Consider the following 24,168-nt stretch of genomic DNA (forward strand, 5'->3'; position numbering starts at 1 on the left):
TGATTTATGGGTATTTATTTTGTATCCTGCTACTTTACTGAATTCATTCATCAGTTCTAATAGTTTTTTGGTGGAATCTGTAGTGTTCTCTATATACCATATGATGGCAGTTTTACTTCTTCCTTTCCAGTCTGGACGCTTTTTATTTCTTCTTGTTGTCTGATTGCTATGGCTAGACAGTGTTTCCCAACCTTTTTTGTGCCATGCCCCACCTTAACCTTTCTAAAATTTTTATGTCCCCCCCTATGTAACATACATAATTTTTAACATTAAAAAATTGATTTGTTAACTTAATAAACATAAATGATAGGTTCTAGGAAGAAATCACTATGAAATTGTTAACAAAACACAGTAAGTAAAATTTCAAAACATATAATGAAAAACAGAAATTTAAATTCCAAATAATTTTAATACAGATTTTTCTATATTAATTTATTATTTTAATTTAGTGTGATCCTTGCGCTTGATGCTTGCTGCACAGAGATTTTATATTAGGTTCCAATTTGGTTAGCTTTAGTCTCAAGTCTCCACGTTGTGTCATATCCAGCCGATTTCTTTTTTTTACCAGTAAATCATTTACAGCACTAAATCCACATTCAGCTAAAAATGAAGATGGAAACGGTAGCAATAGTTTTCTTGCACATTTGGTTGAATTTGAGTATTTGATTTCTGTTTCCTCACAAAGCCATGCCATCGCTCCTTTGATATTAAATAAAGCTTTAACTGACTCATCATTTTGCAATTCTGCGAGTTCTTCTTGATACTGCATATTTGATATATCAGACAAATCCACTAACATTGGCTGCATCATCCATGTTGGGAAATCAATTTGTTTTAAATCAGAAAATCTTTCTTTTAAATCAGCCAATAGAATATTCAAATGATTGACAATAACCAGTAAAGCGGTATCAGTTACTTCACATTTTTGGAGCCAATGAAACTGTTTAAAGTTTTTGTTGTTAATATGTTTCTGACATAACTCAATATTGGTAATGAAACCAAGTATCTTTGCTTTTGCATCGACAAGAGTTTTATTTGTTCCTTGAAGTTGCTTATTTAATATATTTAGTTTTTCAAAGATATCGGCTAAATAACTCACAAATGCTTTACCATCTATTGTTAACAGATACTTCATTTCAGGTTTGTCGCTTAAAAAATCACTATTAGTATCAAACAGTTCCATAAATCTTTTCAAACAGTTTCCTTTAGATAGCCATCTTACTTCAGTATGAAGTAAAAGTCTCACATGGTCTTCATTTTGTTCTTCACAAAATAGCTTGAAAAGACGCTCACATTTGGCACTAGCTTTAATAGCATTAACACACTTTATTACTGTATGTAATACTTCATTCAGAACAGGCGAGATGTTTTTGGCTACCAAGTTTTCCCTATGAATAACACAATGCACAAGAATCATTTCTGGATTCACATCTTTCATCAATTTTAAGCAGCCGTTTTTCTTGCCCATCATATTGGGAGCACCATCTGCAGCACAAGATGTTATATTTTTCATTGGTATATCATTGACATCTAAGTAGTTTTTTAGCTTATTATATTATATATATCTTTGGAGGTAGTGGTGCTTTCTAATCTTTGACAGAACAACATTTCTTCAGCAAAATGTCCTTTATCAATATATCTTACGTAAGTTATCAATACTGCCTCACTGTCTCTCAAAGTTGATTCATCCATTTGCAAGGAGAATTCTTGTTTTCAGCTTTTCAATAAGTTGTTTTTAAATATCCTCACTCATTTCATCTATTCTTCTGCTAACAGTATTGTCACTGAGTGGCATAGCTTTTACATCTTTGTCATCTTTTTCAAGAACTGTTTTAAGAAATGCTGATATTGACGGTTTTATTAAATTCTCTCCTATAGTGTGATTTTCTCCAGTTTTAGCGATGAATAAGAAATTTGATAACTAGCCTCAAGAACACGATTATTAGTTGAAGTATGAGCAGTAAATAGAGACTTTAATGTTGTTCTTTTTTCAAAATTTTTCTTTAAAGTTTTAAAGTAACTCAAATCTGAATTAATATGAGCACTATGTTTCGCCTTCAAATGCGCCTCAAGACGACCTCGTTTCATTGATTCGTTGGTCAAGCATTGCTGGCATAAAAGACAAAAAGGAATCCGCTCATCGTGAACAGTGGGTATGAACCCAAATTTTAAATATTCCTCCGAATATTGACGAGTTTTTTTCTTGCTTGCACCACTCATTTTACTATGGGCTATAAGAAATAAAAATAAGATCAGTTAAAAACTAATATTAAAATATGTGTTGGCCCTGGCCGGTTGGCTCAGCGGTAGAGCGTCGGCCTGGCGTGCGGGGGACCCGGGTTCGATTCCCGGCCAGGGCACATAGGAGAAGCGCCCATTTGCTTCTCCCCCCCCCCCCCTCCTTCCTCTCTGTCTCTCTCTTCCCCTCCCGCAGCCAGGCTCCATTGGAGCAAAGATGGCCCGGGCACTGGGGATGGCTCCTTGGCCTCTGCCCCAGGCGCTAGAGTGGCTCTGGTCGTGGCAGAGCGACGCCCCAAAGGGGCAGAGCATCGCCCCCTGGTGGGCAGAGCGTTGCCCCTGGTGGGCATGCCGGGTGGATCCCGGTCGGGCGCATGCGGGAGTCTGTCTGACTGTCTCTCCCTGTTTCCAGCTTCAAAAAAATACAAAAAATAAAGTAAAATAAAATAAAATATATGTGTTAAAATATATTCAATGTGACATAGAGTAAATGTATACTAAAAATTCATATTTATTTAAATGTACATAACACATTTACTACACTACCACCGCAAATCAAAAGGTATCTATATTTTTTCCACTTGACAAAATTTTCTGGAAAGTTATGCTTCTAAAATTAAAATTGTCGTGCATGCACTATTATAGCCCCAATAATATTTATAAAATATTAGTGCTTTCTAGCCCCGATGCAAGAAGTACTTAATAAAGAGTTTAATATTGATAAAAATAAAATCAAATACTTACCAATTATATCTATACAATATATATATATGTATATTTATTAAATCAATGAGCTTTTACAACAGTTTTGACTGACACTTATTTCAAATTAACACCAACTGAATGATGTGAAACACTACAGAAGTTGCGATGGGCCAATTAGGTGAGAATAACTGCGTTGTTTAGCGAGTTTTTAAAACGTCCGGGGTTCCCCGCGGCAGACAGCACGCTCCACGGTGAACCCAGGACGAAGTTTACTTGAGGACGCCAATCACCCAGTTGATATTTTGGTCTCGTCAAACGAAATTATACTTAATAATTACTTACCGCAATTATTTAAGAATTGCATTTTTTTTTAAATTTGGCACTGATATCTAGCATTGCATTTAAATGGCCCGGAGCGAAAGAGTTAAAGTCGTGTCGAGACATTTTCAAATTGCCCCCCTTAACTATCGTGGGGCGTGGGCCCCACGTTGGGAAACACCGGGCTAGGAGTTCCAGTGCTATGTTGAAATAAGAGTGGTGAAAGTGGATATCCAATCTGCAAGTGATGGCAGTTTTACTTCTTCCTTTCCAATCTGGACGCTTTTTATTTCTTCTTGTTGTCTGATTGCTGTGGCTAGGAGTTCCAGTGCTATGTTGAATAAGAGTGGTGAAAGTGGATATCCCTGTCTTGTTTCCAATCTTAAAGGAAAGGCTTGTAGTTTTTGCCCATTGAGTATGATGTTGGCTTTAGGTTTGTCATTTGCAGCTTTTATTAACATTGAGGTATGTTCCCTCTATTTCCACTTTGCTGAGAGTTTTTTTTTTTTATCAAAAATGGATGCTGGATTATATTAAATGCTTTTTCTCCAGCTATTAATATAGTGTGTGGTTTTTATCCTAAATTTTGTTTGTGTGGTATATCATGTTAATTGATTTGCAGACTTTGAACCTACCTAGCATCCCTGTAATAAATTCCACTTGAACATGGTGTATCTTTTTAATGTGTTGCTGAGTCTGGTTTGCTAATATTTTGTTGAGGATTTTAGCATCTATTTTCACCAGGGGTATTGGCCAATAATTTCCTTTCTTTGTAGTATCTTTATCTAGTTTTGAAATTAGGAAAATGCTGGCCTCATAAACTGAGTTGGGGAGTCTCTCCTCCTCTTGAATTTTTTTGGAATAGTTGGAGGTATTAGTTTTTCTTTGCATGTTTAGTAAAATTACCTTTGGTCCAGGACTTTTATTTTTTGGGATTTTTTTTTATTACTGCTTCCATTTCACTAGCTGTAATATGTCTATTAAGATTCTTTGATTCTTCCTGATTCAGTTTTAGAAGATTGTATGTTTCTAGGAATTTATCCATTTCATACAAATTGTTCAATTTGTTGGCATATAATTGTTTATATTTTCTTACAATCTTTTGTATTTCTGTGGTGTCAGTGTTACTTCTGCTCTTTCATTTCTGATTTTATTAATATGGGTCCTCTTTTTTTCTTGATGAGTCTCGTTAAAAGTTTGTTGATCTTGTTTCTTTTCAAAGAACCAGTTCTTGATTTCATTGATCTTTTGTATTGTACTTTTAGACTCTCTTTCATTTCTTTCTATTCTGATCTTCATTATTTCCTTCCTTCTACTCACTTTGGGCTTTGTTTGTTCTTTTTTCTGTATCTTTTATTTTTATTTATTTTTAAATTGAATTTATTGGGGTGACATTGGTTAATAAAATGATATAGGTTTCAGATGTACATTTCTATAATACATCATCTGTATATTGTATGGTGTGTTTACCTCCCCACATCTCCTTCTATTACTATTTGTCCTTTCTTTTCTCTCTTCTACCTACCACCACCTTCCTGTTTGTTCTTTTTCAAGTTCCTTTAAGTGTAAAGGTAGATTGTTAATTTGAGATTTTTGTTGTTCCTTGAGATAAGCCTGTAATGCTGTGAATTTCCCTCCTAGGACTGCTTTGGCCGTGTCCCTTAGATTTGGGGTTGTGTTCTCATTTTTATTTGTTTCAAGGTAACTTTTGATTTGTTCCTTGATTACACTGTTAACCCAGTCATTGTTTAGTAACATGTTATTTAATCTCCATGTCCCTGTTTTCTTGTGATTGGTTTTTAGTTTTATACCATTATGATCAGAGAAGATGCTTGATATGATTTCAGTCTTCCTAAATTTATTGAGACTTGTTTTGTGTCCCAATATGTGATCTATTCTAGAAAATGTTTCATGTGCTCTTGAAAATAATGTATATATTGATGCTTTGGAGTTAATTGCACTGAAGATATCTATAAATCCATCTGATCTAGTATGTCATTTAAGGCCATCGTTTCCTTGTTGATTGAAAGATCTATTTATTGATGTCAGTGGGGTGTTAAAATCCCCCTAACATGACTGTGTTACTGTCAGTCTTTCCCTTTATGTTCATCAAGATTTGCTTTACATATTTAGGTACTCCTATGTTGGGTGCATAAATATTTACAAGGGTTATATCCTCTTGTTGGATACTTCCTTTATTGTGTAATATCTTTTGTTCTAAAGTCTATTTTGTCATATATATAGTATTGCTATCCCAGCTTTTTTTTTCCATTTGCATGAAATAGTTTTTCTATCCCTTCACTTAAAGTCTGTGTATCTTTTTTTTTTTTTTTTTTTTTTTACAAAGACAGCGAGAGAGTCAGAGAGAGGGATAGATAGGGACAGACAGACAGGAACGGAGAGAGATGAGAAGCATCAATCATTAGTTTTTTGTTGTGACACCTTAGTTGTTCATTGATTGCTTTCTCATATGTGCCTTGACCATGGGCCTTCAGCAGACCGAGTAACCCCCTGCTTTAGCCAGTGACCTTGGGTCCAAGCTGGTGAGCTTTGCTCAAACCAGATGAGTCCGCACTCAAGCTGAGGACCTCGGGGTCTCTAACCTGGGTCCTCTGCATCCCAGTCTGATGCTCTATCCACTGCGCCACCGCCTGGTCAGGCAAGTCTGTGTATCTTTCATTCTGAGGTATATCTCTTGTAAATAGCGTATATATGGATCTTATTTTCTTATTCATTCAGCTACCCTATGTCTTTTGATTGGGGCATTTAAGCCATTTACATTTATAGTGATTATTGATAGGTACATATTAAGTACCATTTTATTCTTTTTTTTTAATTTTTTTATTACAGGGACAGAGAGAGAGAGTCAGAGAGAGAGATAGATAGGGACAGACAGGAACGGAGAGAGATGAGAAACATCAATCATCAGTTTCTTGTTGCGACACCTTAGTTGTTCATTGATTGCTTTCTCATATGTGCCTTGACCACGGGCCTTCAGCAGACCGAGTGACCCCTTGCTTGAGCCAACAACCTTGGGTCCAAGCTGGTGAGCTTTTTGCTCAAGCCAGATGAGCCTGCGCTCAAGCTGGCAACCTCGGGGTCTCGAACCTGGGTCTTCCGCATCCCAGTCCGACGCTCTATCCACTGCACCACCACCTGGTCAGGCCCATTTTATTCTTTTAACTATGTTCCTCTGTGTTGGGCAGATAAAATATATTATGCTCACTTTGTTAAAGATGGCGCTGCCCACGTGGAAGCCTGTTGCCCAGGTGATGGTATTGGTTGCCCTTCTTGCTTGGGATGGGCATGATTATATTAATGTGTGTTGGGGGCAGGCTGTGGGCAGGCAGGATCCTTGTAGCCTTGGGCTTGGTTTTGGGACTAAGCCTTTCCCATCCTTTTTGATGTGGGGTGGTGCACTCTCATGAGGAATCCCATTATGCCTCAGATAAGTGACTTTGTATCAGAGACTCTTTGTTTGTATATTGGATTAAAGGTTTTGGTTTCTACACTATAAAGTGGGGCAGACCGGGAGCTTGCCCTCTCTCAGTTTCTGAGATTCGTGTTAGAGGAGAGAGCAGAGAAAGGCCACATGGAGGAGAGGAGAGCAGAGAAAGGCCACGTGGAGGAGGCCAGGAGAAGCAGCCAAGATAGTGGAGTGTGAAGGAAAAGCCAGTTTGTGCAGTTTGTGCAGGGAGAAGGAAATGGGAACAGAGGTGAATAAGTCTGGTGAGCTAGAAGTATTTGATTCTAGGAAACTCGGATAAGTCAGTAGCTTTGTGAGCACTGAATGATGAGTGGGTTTTGGAGCCCAGTGTGTGTTTTACTTACCCGCCGGGTGCAAGCCAGGATTAAAGCAAATGGCCCACCAGTTATTGGCTCCGTTGTTTCATTACCAAGTGTCCGAATCTAATGGGAACCTGCATGTGAATGGCCACGGTGGCAGCTCCTGGCTTTACACTCTATTTTTTTCATTTTTTCTTTTTTCTCCTTTTTTTCTTTTTCTTTCGACTTCTTGGCCCTTTAACATTTTTTATAATGCTTTTTTGGTGGTAACAAACTCAACTTGTTTTTTCTTTTCTGGGAAGCTCTTTATTTTTCCTTCAATTTTAAATGTAGACTTGCTGGGTAAAGTAGTCTTGGTTGTAGGTCCTTGCTTTTTATCATTTTGAATATTTTATGCCAATCCCTTCTGGCCTAAAATGTTTCTGTTAAAAGAAATCAGATGATAATCCTATGGGAGTTCCCCTGTTGATACTGTCTTTCTCTTGCAGCTTTCAAGATTCTCTCTTGTATTTAACCTTTACCATTTTAATTATCCTGTGTCTTGGTCTGGACCCATTTGCATTCATCTTGTTTGGGACTGTCTATGCATCCTAGACTTCTGTGTATATTTTCTTTACCAGGTTATGACTTTTTTGGGTGATTATTTCTTCAAAGAGGTTCTCGATCCCTTGTTCTTTCTCTTCTCGTTCTGGTACTGTTATGATGCAGATGTTGTTGCACTTCATGCTGTCCTTGAGGTCCCTTAAACTATCCTCATTTTTTTTTTCCTTCTTGCTGCTTTGATTGGGTGTTTTTTTCTACCTTGTATTTCAAATCACTAATTTGGTCCTCTGCTTCATCCAACCTACTATATTCTACCCAGTGTATTCATTTCAGAGATTTTATTCTTCCTTTTTGACTGGTTCTTTTTATGTTTTGGTTTTTTTTATTGTTGTTGTTCTTTTTAATGCTGTTGAGCACCTAGACTGCTTTCTGCATTATAACCATTACTTTGACCTCTATATCTGATAAATTGCTTGCCTCCATTTCATTTAACTCTTTTTCTGGAGATTTCTCTTGTTCTTTCATTGGGACCTGCTCCTCTGTCTCCCCATTTTGATGCCTCTTTGTGTTTGTTTCTGTGTTAGATGGGTCTGCTATGACTCCCAGTCTTCGTGGAAGGGTTTTATATAGTAAGTGTATCAATAGTTCATTTCTTTTTGTTGCTGAGTAAAATTCCATTGTATGGAAATGCCACAGTTTATCTTTTCACCTGCTGATAGTCATTTGGGTGGTTTCCAGTTTAGACTATTAACAGCTACAGCTACTATGAACATTAACATACAAGTCTTTGTGTGGACACACACATTCATTCATTCCTTTCAGGTCAGTACCTAAGAGTGGAATAGCTGGATTGTATTTATATATACATATGAGAATAGTAGGTTCATGTTTAACTTTTGAAGAAACTGGCAAACTTTTCCAAGGTTATTGTATCATCCCCACCATCAATGTGTGAGGGATTCATTTGCTCCCATCCTTGCTGATAAGATATGGTTAGTCTTCAATCTTAACCATTCTGGTGAGTGTTTAGTGGCATCTCATGTGGTTTTAATTGAAATTTCACTGGTAACTAAAGATGTTGAGTATCTATGTATTTTAGTGCTTGTTTGCTATTTTATATTTTCTTTGGTGATATACTTATTCAGATATTTTCCCCACTTTATTGTTTGTCATTTTATTATTCAATTGTAAGAATTCTTTATATATTGTAGTGTCAGGTTCTTTGTCTAATGCATATTTTGCAACTATTATCTCCCAATATGTGGCTCACCTTTTCATTTTGTCTTTTGAAGAGAAAAATACTTTAATTTTGATGAAGTCCAGTTTATTAGGTTTTCTTTTATAATTGTTTTGTGTGTACTATTTAAAATTTATTGCCAAGATCATTAAGATTTTCTCCTTTGTCTTTTTATAGAAGTTTTACAGCTTTTAGCTCTGACATTTAGGCCTTTGATTCATTTTAAGCTAAATTCTGGAGATGCTTTGAGGTGTAAGGGTCAAAGTTCACTTTTCATGACTCAATCCTTAGATCTCTTTTCTTTCTGTCCACTCTCTTGAGCTTATCTAATCATGTAGGTTTGAATAACATATGTATATTGGTGTATTATATTGATTCGCACTTCACATTTCCAGCCTAGACTGCTTTCTGGAACCCTACTCAGTCTCAAAAATTTACAGCTACCTATTCAATATTTCCATGGGTATGCCTGAAAGGCATCTGCAGCTGCGCTCTTCCTATCCACTTTCCCCTCCTCCACGTCTGCCCCTTTTCTTGTGTTGAGGTAAACTTCACACTGGTTTCTGTCTTTGCAAAGGAAACAACTCTGTATTTCTTCTTTCATACTCACAACACTTCTCAAACACTTCTGACACCAGACCTGTGGTTGTTTTCTCCACACTGACCACTTATGATTCTCTGGATGCCAGCTGTGTGTCCTACAACTTAATTCAGTTCTGACACTGTGGACCCCCACCACCATCACCACCTTCAGACACCATTGAAAGTCCAGGTTGTCATTTGCTCTTCTGACCAACTGGCTATAAATCAAAGGTTCCCACAATCCCCTCCTCAAATTTGATCATTTGTTACAGTTGCTCACAGAACTTAGAACAGTTTTCTTACTAGAGATTACCAGTTTATTACAGATATTAAAGGATGCAAAGAAACAGGCAGAAGAGTGCGTAGGGCAAGGTCTAGAAGGGGGCTGAGTGCAAATGGTCCCCGTGGCGCTTGGAGCATACCACTGTCCTGGCATGTGGACATGTTTACCAACCCAGAAGCTCTCCAAAGCCCTTATCATGTATGAGGCCTCGTTACATGGGCATGATTGGTTAAGTCATTGTCCACTGGTGATTAGTTTAGCCTGTAGCACTTCTAAAAATTCCCACCTTCTAATCGCAATGTAGTTCCCCTGGCAACCAACCCCCATCCTCTGGTTATCTAAGGGCTTTCCAAAAATCTTGTTAACATAATGAGGGATATGGTTGAGAAAGCTCATTATGAATAACGAAAAATACTCCTTTCACCATTATAGTTCCAGAGTTGTTTCAGAAATAGGGCAAGAGACCAGGTATTATAACAAAAGATGTTCCCATCCTCTTATCATTTAGAAAATTAAAAGGGTTTTAAGAGCTTTGTTTGAGGGATGAGGACAAAGATCAAGTATATTTTCTTTATTAGAAATCACAGTATTACAATCTTACGTCTTACAAATTCCAAATCAGTGGGTTCTAAATAAATGAAATTTTATTTTACTAAGGAAAGTCAGCGTTGTTTGAATATTTGACTGTCAAATAAGTAAACTTAGATTCCAGTGAAATTGAATGAGTACGATTCTGTGTCAGACTGTGTACCTGGTAGTATTTCATTTCATTTAACCCTTACAACAGCACTACAAATTCAGTTTGGTAATGGCATCCCCGATAAACGGATAAAATCTTGACCAATGAAGTTAGAAGTAACCTGTGCCTGGTGCCACAGACACTAGAAAGTGGTACAACTAAGTTTGGCACACATGCCTGTCTCCTGATTCCAAAGCTCTTTCTGGTCCTTTTTCTGTAAAGGAAGAATACTGATAATGGGGATGTTTTACTAATGACCTAGATAAATAATAAGTACAGATTTGGGGAGGCTGTGACCAGTATCAAACTATGCCTAACACATGTCTTCCAAGAAAGTTGGAAGTATTGTAAAAGTGTTTGGGTCGGTTGCAGCTTTGCCTCTCTGAATCTCTGTTCCCTAACTGCGTTCTCTCTTAATTTGTCTCACAGATCACAGCCACCCAGCTCCTACCCTCCCCAAGTACAGACTTTTCTTTTACTTTATCACCCAGTAGCCTCTTCCCTTTCAGAGCCTGTCCTCTACATTTTGGTTTTCCTCCTTTTCTCTGTGTTGTCTAAAACAGTATTTGTTGCTAGGAAACTGCATTCCTAACCTTTTTCATAGCTGTACCACTTACCTTTTGCTGCATAATAAAACATCCAAAACTGAGTAGCCTAGAACAGTGGTCCCCAACCCCCAGCCCGCGGACCGGTCTGCAGAGAAAGAATAAATAACTTACATTATTTCCATTTATTTATATTTAAGTCTGAACGCTGTTTTATTTTTTAAAAATGACCAGATTCCCTCTGTTACATCTGTCTAAGACTCACTCTTGATGCTTGTCTCGGTCATGTGATACACTTATCCGTCCCACCCTAAAGGCCAGTCCGTGAAAGTATTTTCTGACATTAAACCGGTCCGTGGCCCAAAAAAGATTGGGGACCACTGGCCTAGAACAGTGACATATTATTTGCCACAACTCAGGAGGTTGGGTAGGTGGGGTCCCGAGCTTTCACTTTCATTTGGAAGGCCTGCTGGGTGGGGCACAGCTGGAATGACTAGTCCTCTCTCCCTGCACCCCCCCCCCCATGAGGCCAGACTGGGCTTCTTCACAGTGTGGCAGCAGTGGGCCAGAGGACAGCACTTGCTTCTCAGACCTTGTTTTCTAATGTTACTTGGCCAAGCTCACTTTTATTTGTTAAAAAACAAAATTGATTAAATTTGTAAATCTAATGGGCTTTACTGAGCAATTGATGAATTGGGCAGCATCCTATCTAACAACCGGAAGAGCACTCTAAAGGGTTATACAAAATGAAAGGTTTGTTAGCGGCAGAAAGGGTTTGGGACGGAGAAATGAGAAGTGGATCATTTCAGTCCAGGACACTTACCCCGAGGGGAAGATAGGGGTCTTATCAGGATGATTGCCTCACTAGTGTGGATCAGGAAATTCCAGACTGATGGGTTTAAAATTCCACTCCTGGGAGAGGCTGAAACAGCAGTTAGGTCAGGTATTACATCTAGGTTTGGTATCCTGGGCTTTTAGCACAAGTGGCAGCCATCTTCAACCTATGGTTTTTCTTTTTAATACATTGTAGGACAGTCCCCAAGGGTGTAGATATTGAGAGGGATGAGTCTCGGGTTCCATTATTATAACAGTCCACTATAATAGAACACTTCACTCATCTCCTAAATTGCCATCGAGAAATCTGCTTTTCCTGTGATTATCCTGTTTCCTTAGTAATTGTTCCTAGGTTGAGGTTCACCATCGTTTGAAGTGTCCACCATATGTCAGAACCAGAGGGCAGGACAGTTAGAGCTCTCCTGTCTCAGTGTTCTTCAACCTTTCTTGAAAAATCTATTCTTTCCACAAGTACCTTGGTTTTGTTTTGTTTTTTTAAGTTAACCCAATGCATTTCTGCTACCGATTAACCACACTAATCATCATTTCCTGCTGCTGTGTGCTTTACTTATCCTTGTATGCTTGTATCCTAGAACAGTGCCTGATGCAAGAACTGTATCATATTATTTTTATATTTTAATTTTCAAAATAAAGACTTTGCAAATCAAAACTCTCCAATATAAATATGTTGTATTATTTTCTTTGTAGAGGTAGATGGATGAAGAAATGGCTAGAGAGACTATGCATATGTGTGTTTTTATGGATGTGTATAATATATGTAGTAAATGCAGGTGTCATATCATATAAAATGTAATATCTTTCTACATAGTATCATATATCAGACATTTTTACATCACAGAAAATTATTAAAGTTCGGTTTTAATGAATATTTCATTGCATGGGTAAATCAGAGTGTATTTTATATTTTCTCTATTGTTGAACATTTTGCAGTTATAAATCAGACCCGAGGAAAACTTCACTCATAAGTCTTTGTGATGCTTTGATGATTTCTTTAAGGTAGTGTTACTTGGTTAAAACATACTTCTGATATCATTACAAGTAATAAGAAATTGAGCCTGACCAGGCAGTGGCGCAATGGATAGAGCATTTGACTGGGATGCGGAGGACCCAGGTTTGAACCCCGATGTTGCTGGCTTGAGCGGGGCCTCATCTGATTTGAACAAGGCTCACCAGCTTGAGCCCAAGGTCACTGGCTTGAGCAAGGGGTCACTCAGTCTGCTATAGTCCCCTGGTCAAGGCGCATATGAGAAAGCAGTCAATGAACAACTAGGGAGCCACAACGAAGAATTGATGCATCTCATCTCTCCCCTTCCTGTCTGCTGTCCCCATCTGTCCCTCTCTGTCTCTATCACCAAGAAAAAAGAAAGAAATTGAAAATAACTGAGTCATCTGAACCTTAATTAAATTGGCTTTTTGGGCAATACTTTCTGCCACTTGCATGATTCTTTGCAGAGAACTACACTATTTAAAAGTATTTAGTCTACTCAGTTTTGCATAAAATTTAGCCTTAATGATGTCTACACTTGGTATAGAGCATATATCATTTAGTAATTATTTATATATCATTTTCCCTCTATAGTAGTTGATTTTGAATATTCTTAGTTCATGAGGGTATTTAATGATATTTTTTTATTAATGTTCTCAGTAGTCTGAAAATGGTTAACAGAGTACAGGCATGCCTCGGAGATAATGCAGGTTCGGTTACAGGGCACTGCAATAAAGCAGGTCATAATCTTTCTGCTTGTGGAGGGCCTTGCCTTCAGTTTTTAAAAAACACAACATCTGTGAAGTGCCATAAAGCTGACCAAGGCTCACAGGCAAAACAAGTTATGCCTGTACATATTTAACTCCTTCAACTGAACTGTCCCCTTTAGGGAAATTAAAAGTCATCAAAAGCTCAATAACCCTGCAAAACTATGTACAGTTTGTGTGTGTGAACTACTTTGCATTATTAAAACAGCTTCTCCTGATGAGAGAGACACTATGTAAGACATGTAATAAATCACCTGATATTTCATTGTCAATGGCATTAATGCTTGGTCTTGTACTCTGCCCTGATCACAGGTTAAAGTATTGCACAACCAACTGGTCCTTTTTCACAACGCCATTGCGGCTTACTTTGCTGGAAACCAGAAGCAGCTTGAACAGACGCTCAAACAGTTTCATATCAAATTGAAAACGCCTGGAGTGGATGCCCCATCTTGGCTTGAAGAATAGTAAAATCACTACTGGAAACAAAAGAAAAGGAAAGTCACAGTGGTATATTTCTAAACAGACCTAGTAAGAATTAAGCAGAGTTGGGAGAAGAGAGATGGGGTGACAACCATTGTAGAGATTCTCACACAAACAGCTTTAATTTTTCCCTTTTTCACACTTTAACAATTGAACTGTTGAATTTGATGGGAAGGTGGGTGGTTTTAATGTAAACATAATTTCTATAATCTGAACACAATAATTTTCCTTTTTAAGAAGTCCTTTTGTATTGTAAAGGTTGATGGCTATTTCTGTAGTTTGAAAACATCTAATATAGATTTGCACTGACCAAATAAAAATTCAAGGTTTTTGGTCCTAGGAATGAGGGCCAGTTGTAACTTTTCCAAAGGGAGATTTACATGATTTGTATCAACATCAGATATTTTATATGAATATATTAAACATCTTTAAGAGATTCGTGTATTGTCTTAAAGAAAAAGAAACTATTTTGCAGAGTAAAATTATTTGATGTTCCTGCAGCATCCACCGTAGGCAGCTGCACTAATGAATGACTGATTGGCTTTCAGAGTTCTGGCAAATAACCTTTTTAAAAATGAATCTGTACCATTGTAATTTTGTTTAGGCTTTTTTTTAAGGTGCAGGAATCACACAGTTATATTTATGAGGCTTTTGAGCTTATGAATATGATCCAAAGTCAGGGTGGTTATGTTAGCAATCTTGATTCATAATGAAGCCTGCTGAAGAGAATTTTTTTTGACAGGGGGACTTGGGAATTGAAATTCTTGATGGTTTCTAGGGTAGAAATCTGTGCTCAGAAAGCTAGTTTTGGGGTAAACTCCATTTTGACAGAAGTGAATTCCTAGGTGGCTTTCATTGACTTCCATGTATAACAATACCGGTTAAGCCTTAAATCACAGATATGTGCCTTCTCAGATACAATAATTCTCATTCAACCAGTGTACATAATCCATAAGGAAACCCCTTTCAGATAATGTTTGACCTGTCTGTTCCTTCCTCAGAAAGAGCACTATGTATAAATATTGGGTTTCTTTGTATTCGTTAAACCATGGTTAGGGTTTAAGGTGAAATCAACTTTCAAATATACTGTTTGGTTTTTTCTTCATTCCTCTGACGGAATGGGAAGACAGAGGGGTTTTTACATTTGAGTAATAGAAAGGCAATGTGGGAGAGTGTGGCGGTGACAAGGAGGAGGGGGAGTGGAGGCCAGCACTTTTAGTTGTTCAGCACGGTTGCCTCTGTGTTGTGTGATTGGCCTGTCTGCTGTGTGGCTCAATCAGTAATATAATCGTTTTTCAATATACGTTCTCTTGATTTTTGTCATAGACATAAATTAATATTTTGAAAGGTATTCCTCCACCTGTTGATTTTTTGTGTGTTGAAATTAAGTACTTAAAATTACTGTTATACCTGAACTTCGTGGACTGTAAGATTTGTTATATATGTTCAAATACCTTTTAGCTGGCTTTTTAAATAATATGCCTGTTTTCAGAGCTTACTACAATGTAATGTGACTGTAAATCATAAACCTATTTTGAATCATTCCCTCCTGTATATTTGTACTCTGAGAGAGCCTTATTTTATTCTTCCAGCAGGATTACTACTTGTAATAGTTCATTTACATTCCCCAGAACGTGCCTCTGGTGTGAATTTTGTATTCTTATTAAAAGTGTTGCTGCAGTACTTTGTTTTGCTGGCTCATCATTTAAAATAGGAAGCAACTGTTTGGAAATTCTGAGAACATTTTATTTGTTGTTTTAGAACTTCAAAAGATGGTGTTTCTGTCACTTGTCATTGTTTTTCTCAGTAAGTTATTTTTTTCCCCCTCAACTGGAATCTCTTGGGAGAACATGTCCACTCTTACCACATTTCAATAATAATTGTAGTAGCTAAGAAATTAAGTAGTTTCATGGGTTGATGATTTTTCAGAATAAACTAAAGATATTAGTGATTCTGAATCATAGGTATGTGTGCAAAAGAAATAAGTACAATAACAATTAATTGGCTAATGGTACATTTACTTTAAGTAATTCATATTCATTATAGAAAAAAATTTAGAAGTTAATTTCAATAAATTTGAAGATAAATCACTTACCAAGAACTACATGGGAACAACTCCCCTAAAGTTAGATATTTTAGATATTTTAATAATTATGTATGTTAAAACTCTAGTTTGAATATCCTTTAATATGCATACATTCATCTTTGTAGTCTTACCTGGTTATTCCTTTGGGTTGGAAGCTTAGAAGTGAAAATGAGCCCTCAAAGTATATGTACCCTCTTAAGACTTTGTTATGTATTGCCTGTTGACATTCAGGAAAGATTTTGCCGTTTTATACCGCCAAGAACATGTACATGTTCTTCTTTAGCATATTTTTAAAGCCAGTATGCAAAAAAACAGCATAATATATATAATCAGCCGAACAACACTTTATAAATGTTTTAAATGGGAACGGAAAAGCAGCTATGAAGATAAAGACTTGAACAATTAGGATTTGGGAAATTGTGAGGTATATGGTAGAGAAAGAGCCAAGTTTCCTCTTATTAAAATAAATATTATTCATGAAAAATTGCACTAAAGAGCAAATCTGTTAAATTTAATTCATTCTGCTAAACATAAACAGGCATATTAAAAAAATTGGGGTGGTAAACAATACAGTATACAGATCATGTGTTATAGAATCGTATGCTTGAAACCTATATAATTTTATTAACCAGCACCACTCCAATAAATTCAATAAAAACTAATAAAACAGTTAATTTTTACAGTCCATGGAATATATTTTCATTTATTTCTCTATTAATTTCTTTCATCAGTATTTTAAAGTTTTTATTATACAGATCATTTTGTTGTTGGTTAAATTTATTTTCAAGTATTTAATTGTTTTTGGTATTATCATGAATAGAACTGATTTTATTATCTTTTCCACATAGTTTGATTTAAGCATGCAGACATATAACTGATTTTTTGTTTCTTGATTTTGTATCCTACAACTTTTGTGAATTTTTTGATTAATTCTAACAGTTTTTGGTGGAATCTTTATGATTTATTATATATAAGATTATTTCATCTGCAAAAGATAATTTCACTGTTCCTTTCTGATTTTCATGCCTTTTTTTTTCTTGCCTGATTGCTCTCACTAGGACTTCCTTCCAGGATTATGTTGAATAGGAGCGGTGAGAAAGAACAGTCATCCTTGTCTTGTTCCTGATACTAGAGGAGTAGCTTTCATCTTTTCACCATCAAGCATGATGCTGGCCTTTTACATGTGACGTTTATTATGTTGAGGTATATTCTTTCTAACCACAATTTTCACTGAATTTAGGCATCTAAAAAACCTGAAACCCTCTGTAATATTACAGATTATTATATTGGCAATGACTGTCCAGCTGGGAATAGGCTATTTTCTGATCAAAAGGCCAGTTATATTTTGCTTTTCTTCAAAGCTTCTCGAAGGGCCACAGGTCCTTTACTATTTTTATAATATAGCAAGACCTGTTAAAATAGAATGACAGTGCAAACAATTTTCCTCTTTTGAGGACTCATTAAATTCTGTTCTGTGCTCCCACTTGAAGGTTTCCTGCTCAACAGGTTTCCTGGCATCAATGGGCCTTTATAATAAATTGCCAAGTGGTCCTCCTCGTGTACATCAAACTATGAAGTCTAGCTTTGTTTTTGTGAAGCAAAGTTTGATTCTTAGTAGCTATAGAAATTGAGAACTATTTGTTTTTCTGGTGTTAATGCTGGTATGGAAAGAGGCTACTATTCATGTGGAGAATACAATAGACCAAGTCTGAGAGATGGGACTCCATTTCTGTGCTGTTAATTAGATAATATACTATCAGCCGGGAATTTCAATAACATTTTTACAATGAGACTTCCACAAATAAACAAAACTCCATCTGTTTTATTTGGGCCTAAGCTAGGCTTTGCCTTAAATAACTTTCATCAAAGACTATGATCTTTCTGCAACTATGGTTCGTCATGAATTGTTAACTCATAAGGAAGATGGAAAAAGAACAGGACACCATTTTGCTGTTCTTAGAAGCAACTTTCTGTGACTTCCATCCTGCCTGCTTCTGGTACAAGTATATGTGTCTATCAGTGCCTTAGGGGTGAAATGTACACCTTGCTGATGTGGGGGCACATCGGGAAGAAAATTGTAAACCATATTAGTCTTCACTACATCTTGGAGCTTTGATTATTGAACTTTGACCACACACACACACACACAAAAAAAACAACTCATTGTAAACATTTTTTTTCCCAAATAGTATCATGGAGTAGGAAGAGGGAAGCCAACTTTAATCAGGTTGGCCTTGCTGAAAAGTTTTAAATTTTAAGTTTTTAGAATAATAAAGTACTCAAATTATTTGTATTATGTGAATTTATTTTTGTCCTTTCCTAAATGATTTCTAATTCTATATTAGGAAGCTTTTTATGGAAAACCTACAGGTGATGTCTGCAATTTACTTTTAAATGGTTCAGCAAAAATCTACCCATTGATACATATACGGAGAGGAAGCTGGCAAAGGAAAGGAAGGGGAGAACGAGGTCATAGTCAATATGGCGACATGTTGGCAATTATGAAGTAGGGGGGTGGACGTGTGGGGTTTCATTGTACTAGTTAGCCTTTTAACTTGTCGTCCTTTGAAAGTTTTTATAATCTAAATTTCTTTTAAAAACTAGGCTATCTGATCCAGAAATACAGATAGGGTCCTGCTAAGTTCTTCTTCCTGCACCAGCGTGACAACCGATCTTTTTGGGGTACAGCTTCACTCCTGCAGTTCTCGGACTCCCCTTCTCGGGCACGTGAGAGAAATTAGTTTGTACTCGGGAACACAGCAATTCAGGAACATGTCAAGTTCAACGATTTTCTGTGTTTCATGAAAGATTGCAGAAAGGGCAACTGAAAAAGCAGAAATAGCTTTAGGATATGTGACTGGTTAGGAAAAAGAAGTCATGCAGGAAAACATGCATTCACTAAACTGGGTTTTTCCCTCTCCTTTCCGCCTCAGCTACTGAGGCTATGAGAGAAGTTAAGCCCCAAAATAAAACATTGACTTTATTCTAGCTTAATTGTGATGGTTTTTACTATCTCTTTTCCCCCTCTTCTCATAAGTAAGCATGTAATATATGATTACTCTAGATTTCTTAAAAATTAGCTGCTTATTACTTCATTTATAATAACTTAGACTGCTTAAAATATATTTATACATTGGTAATTTTTAGTAACTGTTATTCTCATTCTAAAAAGGTATTTTATGAGTTGGCCAAATTTTCCTTGATTCACATTTCTTAACTTAATAAATTAGCTTAAATCTTTAAAGAACCCCCCCCCCCCAAATAATGCATGTTCACATTGTTCTCAAATTCTGTTTCCTGTGCCCTCACCCCTCCCTACCTTAGGTCAAAAAAAGGAAAACCCAGTGGATTAAAATTTTCTTACTACATCAATACTAAAAGCAGCAATAAAAGCCCAGACCATGTTTTGAGAATTGAGTTTTTACTATGGCAATGGTTACTATATAATCACTGGTACTATCAAGTGACTTGGGAAAAAAAATTCAGTTTAAACGGTCATGAGTATTTGCTGAATGACTGGTCAGTTTGCCGTGTTGACTTTCATCACCTGATCCCACTACACCCTCAAGAGGTTCAGATAGTACTGAAGTGGGTTTAACAACTTCTTGGATTGATGTTGGCAACCGGGAAAGGCAGACCCTTTAAGAAAAAAAATTTTTTTCAGTTACAGTTGACATTCAATATTATAATAGTTTCAGGTGTACAGCACAGTGGTTAGACATTTATATAACTTATAAAGTGATTCTCCTGATAGGTCTTACACCCACCCACCTGACACCTTATATAATTATTAAAATGTTATTGACTATTTCCTGAGCTGTGTTTTACATCCCTGTGAATACTTTGTAACTTCTAATGTGTACTTCTCAATCCCTTCACCTTTTTCACCCAGCTCCCAACCCCCCATCTGGCAGCTGACAGTTGATTCTCTATGAGTTTATTTCTGTTTTGTTTGTTGCTTTATTCCCTTTTGCACATTCCACATATAAATGAAATCATATGGTATTTACCTCTCTCTGACTTTTTCTTTTTTTTCTGACCCATATTTTTTATTATTATTATTAATTTTAATGGGATGACATTGATAAGTCCGGATACATATATTCAGAGAAAACATCTCCAGGTTATTTCGATTTTTTTTTTTTTTTGTATTTTTTTTTCTGAAGCTGGAAACGGGGAGAGACAGTCAGACAGACTCCCGCATGCGCCCGACCAGGATCCACCCGGCACGCCCACCAGGGGCGAAGCTCTGCCCACCAGGGGGCGATGCTCTGCCCCTCCGGGGCGTCGCTCTACGGCGACCAGAGCCACTCTAGCGCCTGGCGCAGAGGCCAAGGAGCCATCCCCACCCAGCGCCCAGGCCATCTTTGCTCCAATGGAGCCTTGGCTGCGGGAGGGGAAGAGAGAGACAGAGAGGAAGGGGGGGGGGGTGGAGAAGCAAATGGGCGCTTCTCCTATGTGCCCTGGCCGGGAATCGAACCCGGGTCCCCCGCATGCCAGGCCGACGCTCTACCGCTGAGCCAACCGGCCAGGGCCTATTTCGATATTTGATTATGTTGCATAGCCATCACCCAAAGTCTGACTTTTTCACTTAGTAATTCCCTCTAGGTCCATCCATGTTGTCACAAATGATAAGATCTCATTCTTTTTTATGTCTGAGTAGTAGTTGGTTGTATGTATCACATCTTTCCCTGCATTCCTTTTCTGACTGGAGTATTTAATCCATTTAGATATGTTATGATTGATAGGTATGCTATTTTATTAATTGTTTTCTGGTTGTTTTTATAGTTGTCAGTTCCTTTCTTACTCTCTTGCTCTCTTTTGTATGTTGACGACTTTCTACAATGTTGTGTTTACATTCCTTTCTCTTTATTTCTTGTATATCTCTTGCAAATTTTTGGCTGTGGTTACCATGTGCTTCATATATACCCAGCTTTGTTTATAGCAGTCTATTTTAAGTTGGTGGTTGCTTAACAGAGAAGGCCAGACCTTGACTTCATCATGTAGATTTCCTATGGTATGGTATGGTATGGTCTTTGAAAGAGTAATCTGTCTTTTTTATGTAATCTAAACTTGATTTCTCTAAAAAGGCTCACTATTTTCTTTGAAATTTAGTTAGCTTTTTTTTTTTACAATAAAACCAGCCACTATAAAATAAATTAGTTAGAAATTACAAATGAACAGCTGTAAGTCTAATGATTTTTTTTAAATAGGAGACCTTTCCTAAACTTACAAGGGAAGGGAAAGCGAAGTATATTAAAGCTTTGTAGCAGGCTGTGGTCCTAACTTGCCTCTTTGTCCTTTATAAAAAAAACCGCAGTGACATAATAAGAGACCGTTGTGCCGCCTTTGGGTTTTCAAGCTTTTAGAGTCACTATTTGTGCTCATGACTAGAGCAATGAAAACAAGTCTTTTTTCCCCTCAAGACACAAGTAGCTTCAGTGCCAGCCACTCCAGATGCCATGTCAGTGACCCCCACACTGACCTTGACTTATTCTAGGAAGAACTGTGCCTGTTTAGCCCTTTTAACTCATTTTAATGTGAATTTCTGTTCACTCGTGAACTGAGACCATTCAAGAAACCCTTCATTCATGATTCATGTCATTTCTAGTGTGCTGGCTTCTTCATTATTTTAGTATCCTTTTTCCTCACAGTAGCCTCTTTGGCATCCTGTACATCTAATCTATGGAAGCAGTTTACCCAGGCAGTGGCAGAGCCAGATGACTGTCCGGCCGAGGGCATGCTTAGTCTTTGAGATCAGGATTCCTCATCCCTTTGGTGTAGCCCTAAAAGAAGTAAAGGATCCAGGCGACAGGCTGATTCTCCAGCCTCCGGATCGTATTTCAGAAGAGAGAATCAATCCCAATCAGTTTTCCTCCCAAACCATGTCAGAGCTGGAGGTGTTTTTCAGGCCAGCACTGGGCTGCGTGGCGCTGGGTTGAGCATTGGCATGTCTTCTGAAATGCTTCACGCAACTGGCCTGAGCACGCCACATAATGTGCTATCTGGCTCTTCCTATCACGTGCTCTTAGGTCCTGCTTCAGAGAGCTTGACTCTCACGGGGTGGATTCCCTTCTGGATCACAGATGCCTCTGGAGGGCAGAACTGTTTTGAACATTTCTTAGCCCTTCCTGTGCTTGTGTAGCAAGGCATTCAGTTATGGCAATCATGATGATTACCATTGCTCAGGCCTCTGGCTCTGAAGGACTGGGGGCCCACTGGTGTCACTCGCTGGTGATGAGGACCAAGTTCAGTTGGCAGACACAGTGACTAACCAACCAGTGTCAGAGCCCCAGAAGTACACTACTGAGATAGGAAGATGAATGAATAAGCTAGCGCCACCCTCCAACATTGTGGTAATGGGAAGAAAGGCTATGCAAATCCTGGGAAGATAATTGAGGGGAGGGGAGGGACCAGTATGCAGGACATGCTTTTAGTGGTTGAGTGTGGAAGCAGCCAGAGTCAGGCTCCAAACTGGAACGTCGTCTTGTGCATGTTTGTGTGTGTGCGGGAGTGGGAAGGGTGTGCTTTTCCATCCTACCGTGGCAGCTCAGTCTGCGGAAATGGTCCCTTCCATTTGTCAAACAATCTCATTTCAGCCAAATCTTATATGTAGTACAACATTATTTATTTGTAGGCTATGAATCCTAATTTTTCCCCTTTGTCAGCAGTCTAACAGAACGTTTGTTTCATTTTTACCTAGTAGCTCTAGCTATTCAGACAAAGAGGCAGAATTTGTCTATAGCTTCTAGGTCATCAGGGGAGAATTATTGGCCAGTTTAATATTTGCCCTTAGTTCCCTCTGAAGGTCAACCTAGGTGCTCCCATTTCTGAGAATGAAAAGAAATTAATAACTAGTTACCTAGCTGCTCAAGTGTCTGGGTTATAACTAGGCACACAAGGACTGGTTGCAGGAGTGTTTTAAGGTCACCCAGGGGAGCCTTAGGATCTGCAGAAGTGACTTTCTGGAATTTGGGAACAATTCCTGTAAAGTCCTTTATCACAGTTTTGATTATTGCAGCCTCATGAAATCAGCTTATTTTGACAACGAAGACACACCATGCCAACAAAATAAAATAAAATAAGGCTGTTATTGGTTATCACTAGAACTTTGGCTAAAGTAGAATAACATGTGACTTTTAAAAATCTGCATGTTGATAAAATGGGGGGAGCATGAGCCATAATCTCCACGACTTCCCTTTGCCCCCTATGACCCTGCTCCTGCTCCAGCCTTCTGAATTAGCCCCTCTGATGTCTTTATGGTGCCTCTACCCAGCCTGTCACACAGGACAAAGGTCTTGTAACCATCAGGTGACTTGTGTAGACCCTGTACCGTGAACACAGGAACCACAAGGGGCCCCCTTTCTTAGGCAGCTCTGTGCAGTGGGGCTGCTGGGGCAGAATTCCTTCCTCTGCCTTCCCCTCCCTCAGACAAGGTCTAACCTGATTATGCCCAGCAGGCTAGCAGGCGCCCTTGGAAATTAGTCTGCTTATTGAGATAAACTGTAAAGAGGGCACCCTTGTAAAGGAAAGAATGCAAAGCTAGAAAATATGTTCCAATCTTTGATAATGTGGGGGGAGGGAGGAATAAAAATGTGTGAACATCTAACATTTTCTTGGCTTCCCCTTATTTATACTCCTCTTAAATTACAAATATAATGTGACTTTGTGACCCCAAACTTGAGGTAAATATATAGCAGTCCACTGTGAGAGGGTATTCAGTGTCCCTGGGAAGAGAAATTGCCCCCCACCTTTTTTTGGGAAGCCATTTCTAGCATAAAAAAATTCCATTGTACAGAGAAGAATAACTTCAGTTTAAGTTCAAGTCCGGCAGTTAATTGTTTGCTTGCCCTGCACCCCTCCTTCCCTGTGTCAGACAGACCGGCACCCCTGCCCATCGGTCACCTCACAGGAAGCACAAAGGCACAATTAAACACCCAAAATTCAGAAATTCCTTTACATGTGCCTTCAACAAAAGGGTGTGGTAAGAAGCATGCCCAGGATTTTACTTAGAAAACC

At 38.0% G+C, this 24,168-nt stretch overlaps 1 protein-coding gene across 5 annotated transcripts in view; it reads left to right on the top strand.

Annotated features, from left to right (window-relative positions):
* ARFIP1 (ADP ribosylation factor interacting protein 1) overlaps nucleotides 1-15,746 on the top strand; it is a 108,957-nt gene extending 93,211 nt beyond the window's left edge. For 4 of the 5 annotated variants that reach the window (XM_066386559.1, XM_066386569.1, XM_066386563.1 and 1 more), the window contains one exon: nucleotides 13,896-15,746. In XM_066386559.1, the coding sequence (XP_066242656.1) occupies nucleotides 13,896-14,048 (153 nt within the window). In that variant the 3' untranslated portion in view covers nucleotides 14,049-15,746. The remainder of the gene's footprint in view (nucleotides 1-13,895) is intronic. The other variant, XM_066386562.1, reaches the window with a different exon arrangement.
* The last annotated feature ends 8,422 nt before the right edge of the window (nucleotides 15,747-24,168 follow it).

Source organism: Saccopteryx leptura, chromosome 1, assembly GCF_036850995.1.
Source record: "Saccopteryx leptura isolate mSacLep1 chromosome 1, mSacLep1_pri_phased_curated, whole genome shotgun sequence".
Lineage (NCBI taxonomy): Eukaryota > Metazoa > Chordata > Mammalia > Chiroptera > Emballonuridae > Saccopteryx > Saccopteryx leptura.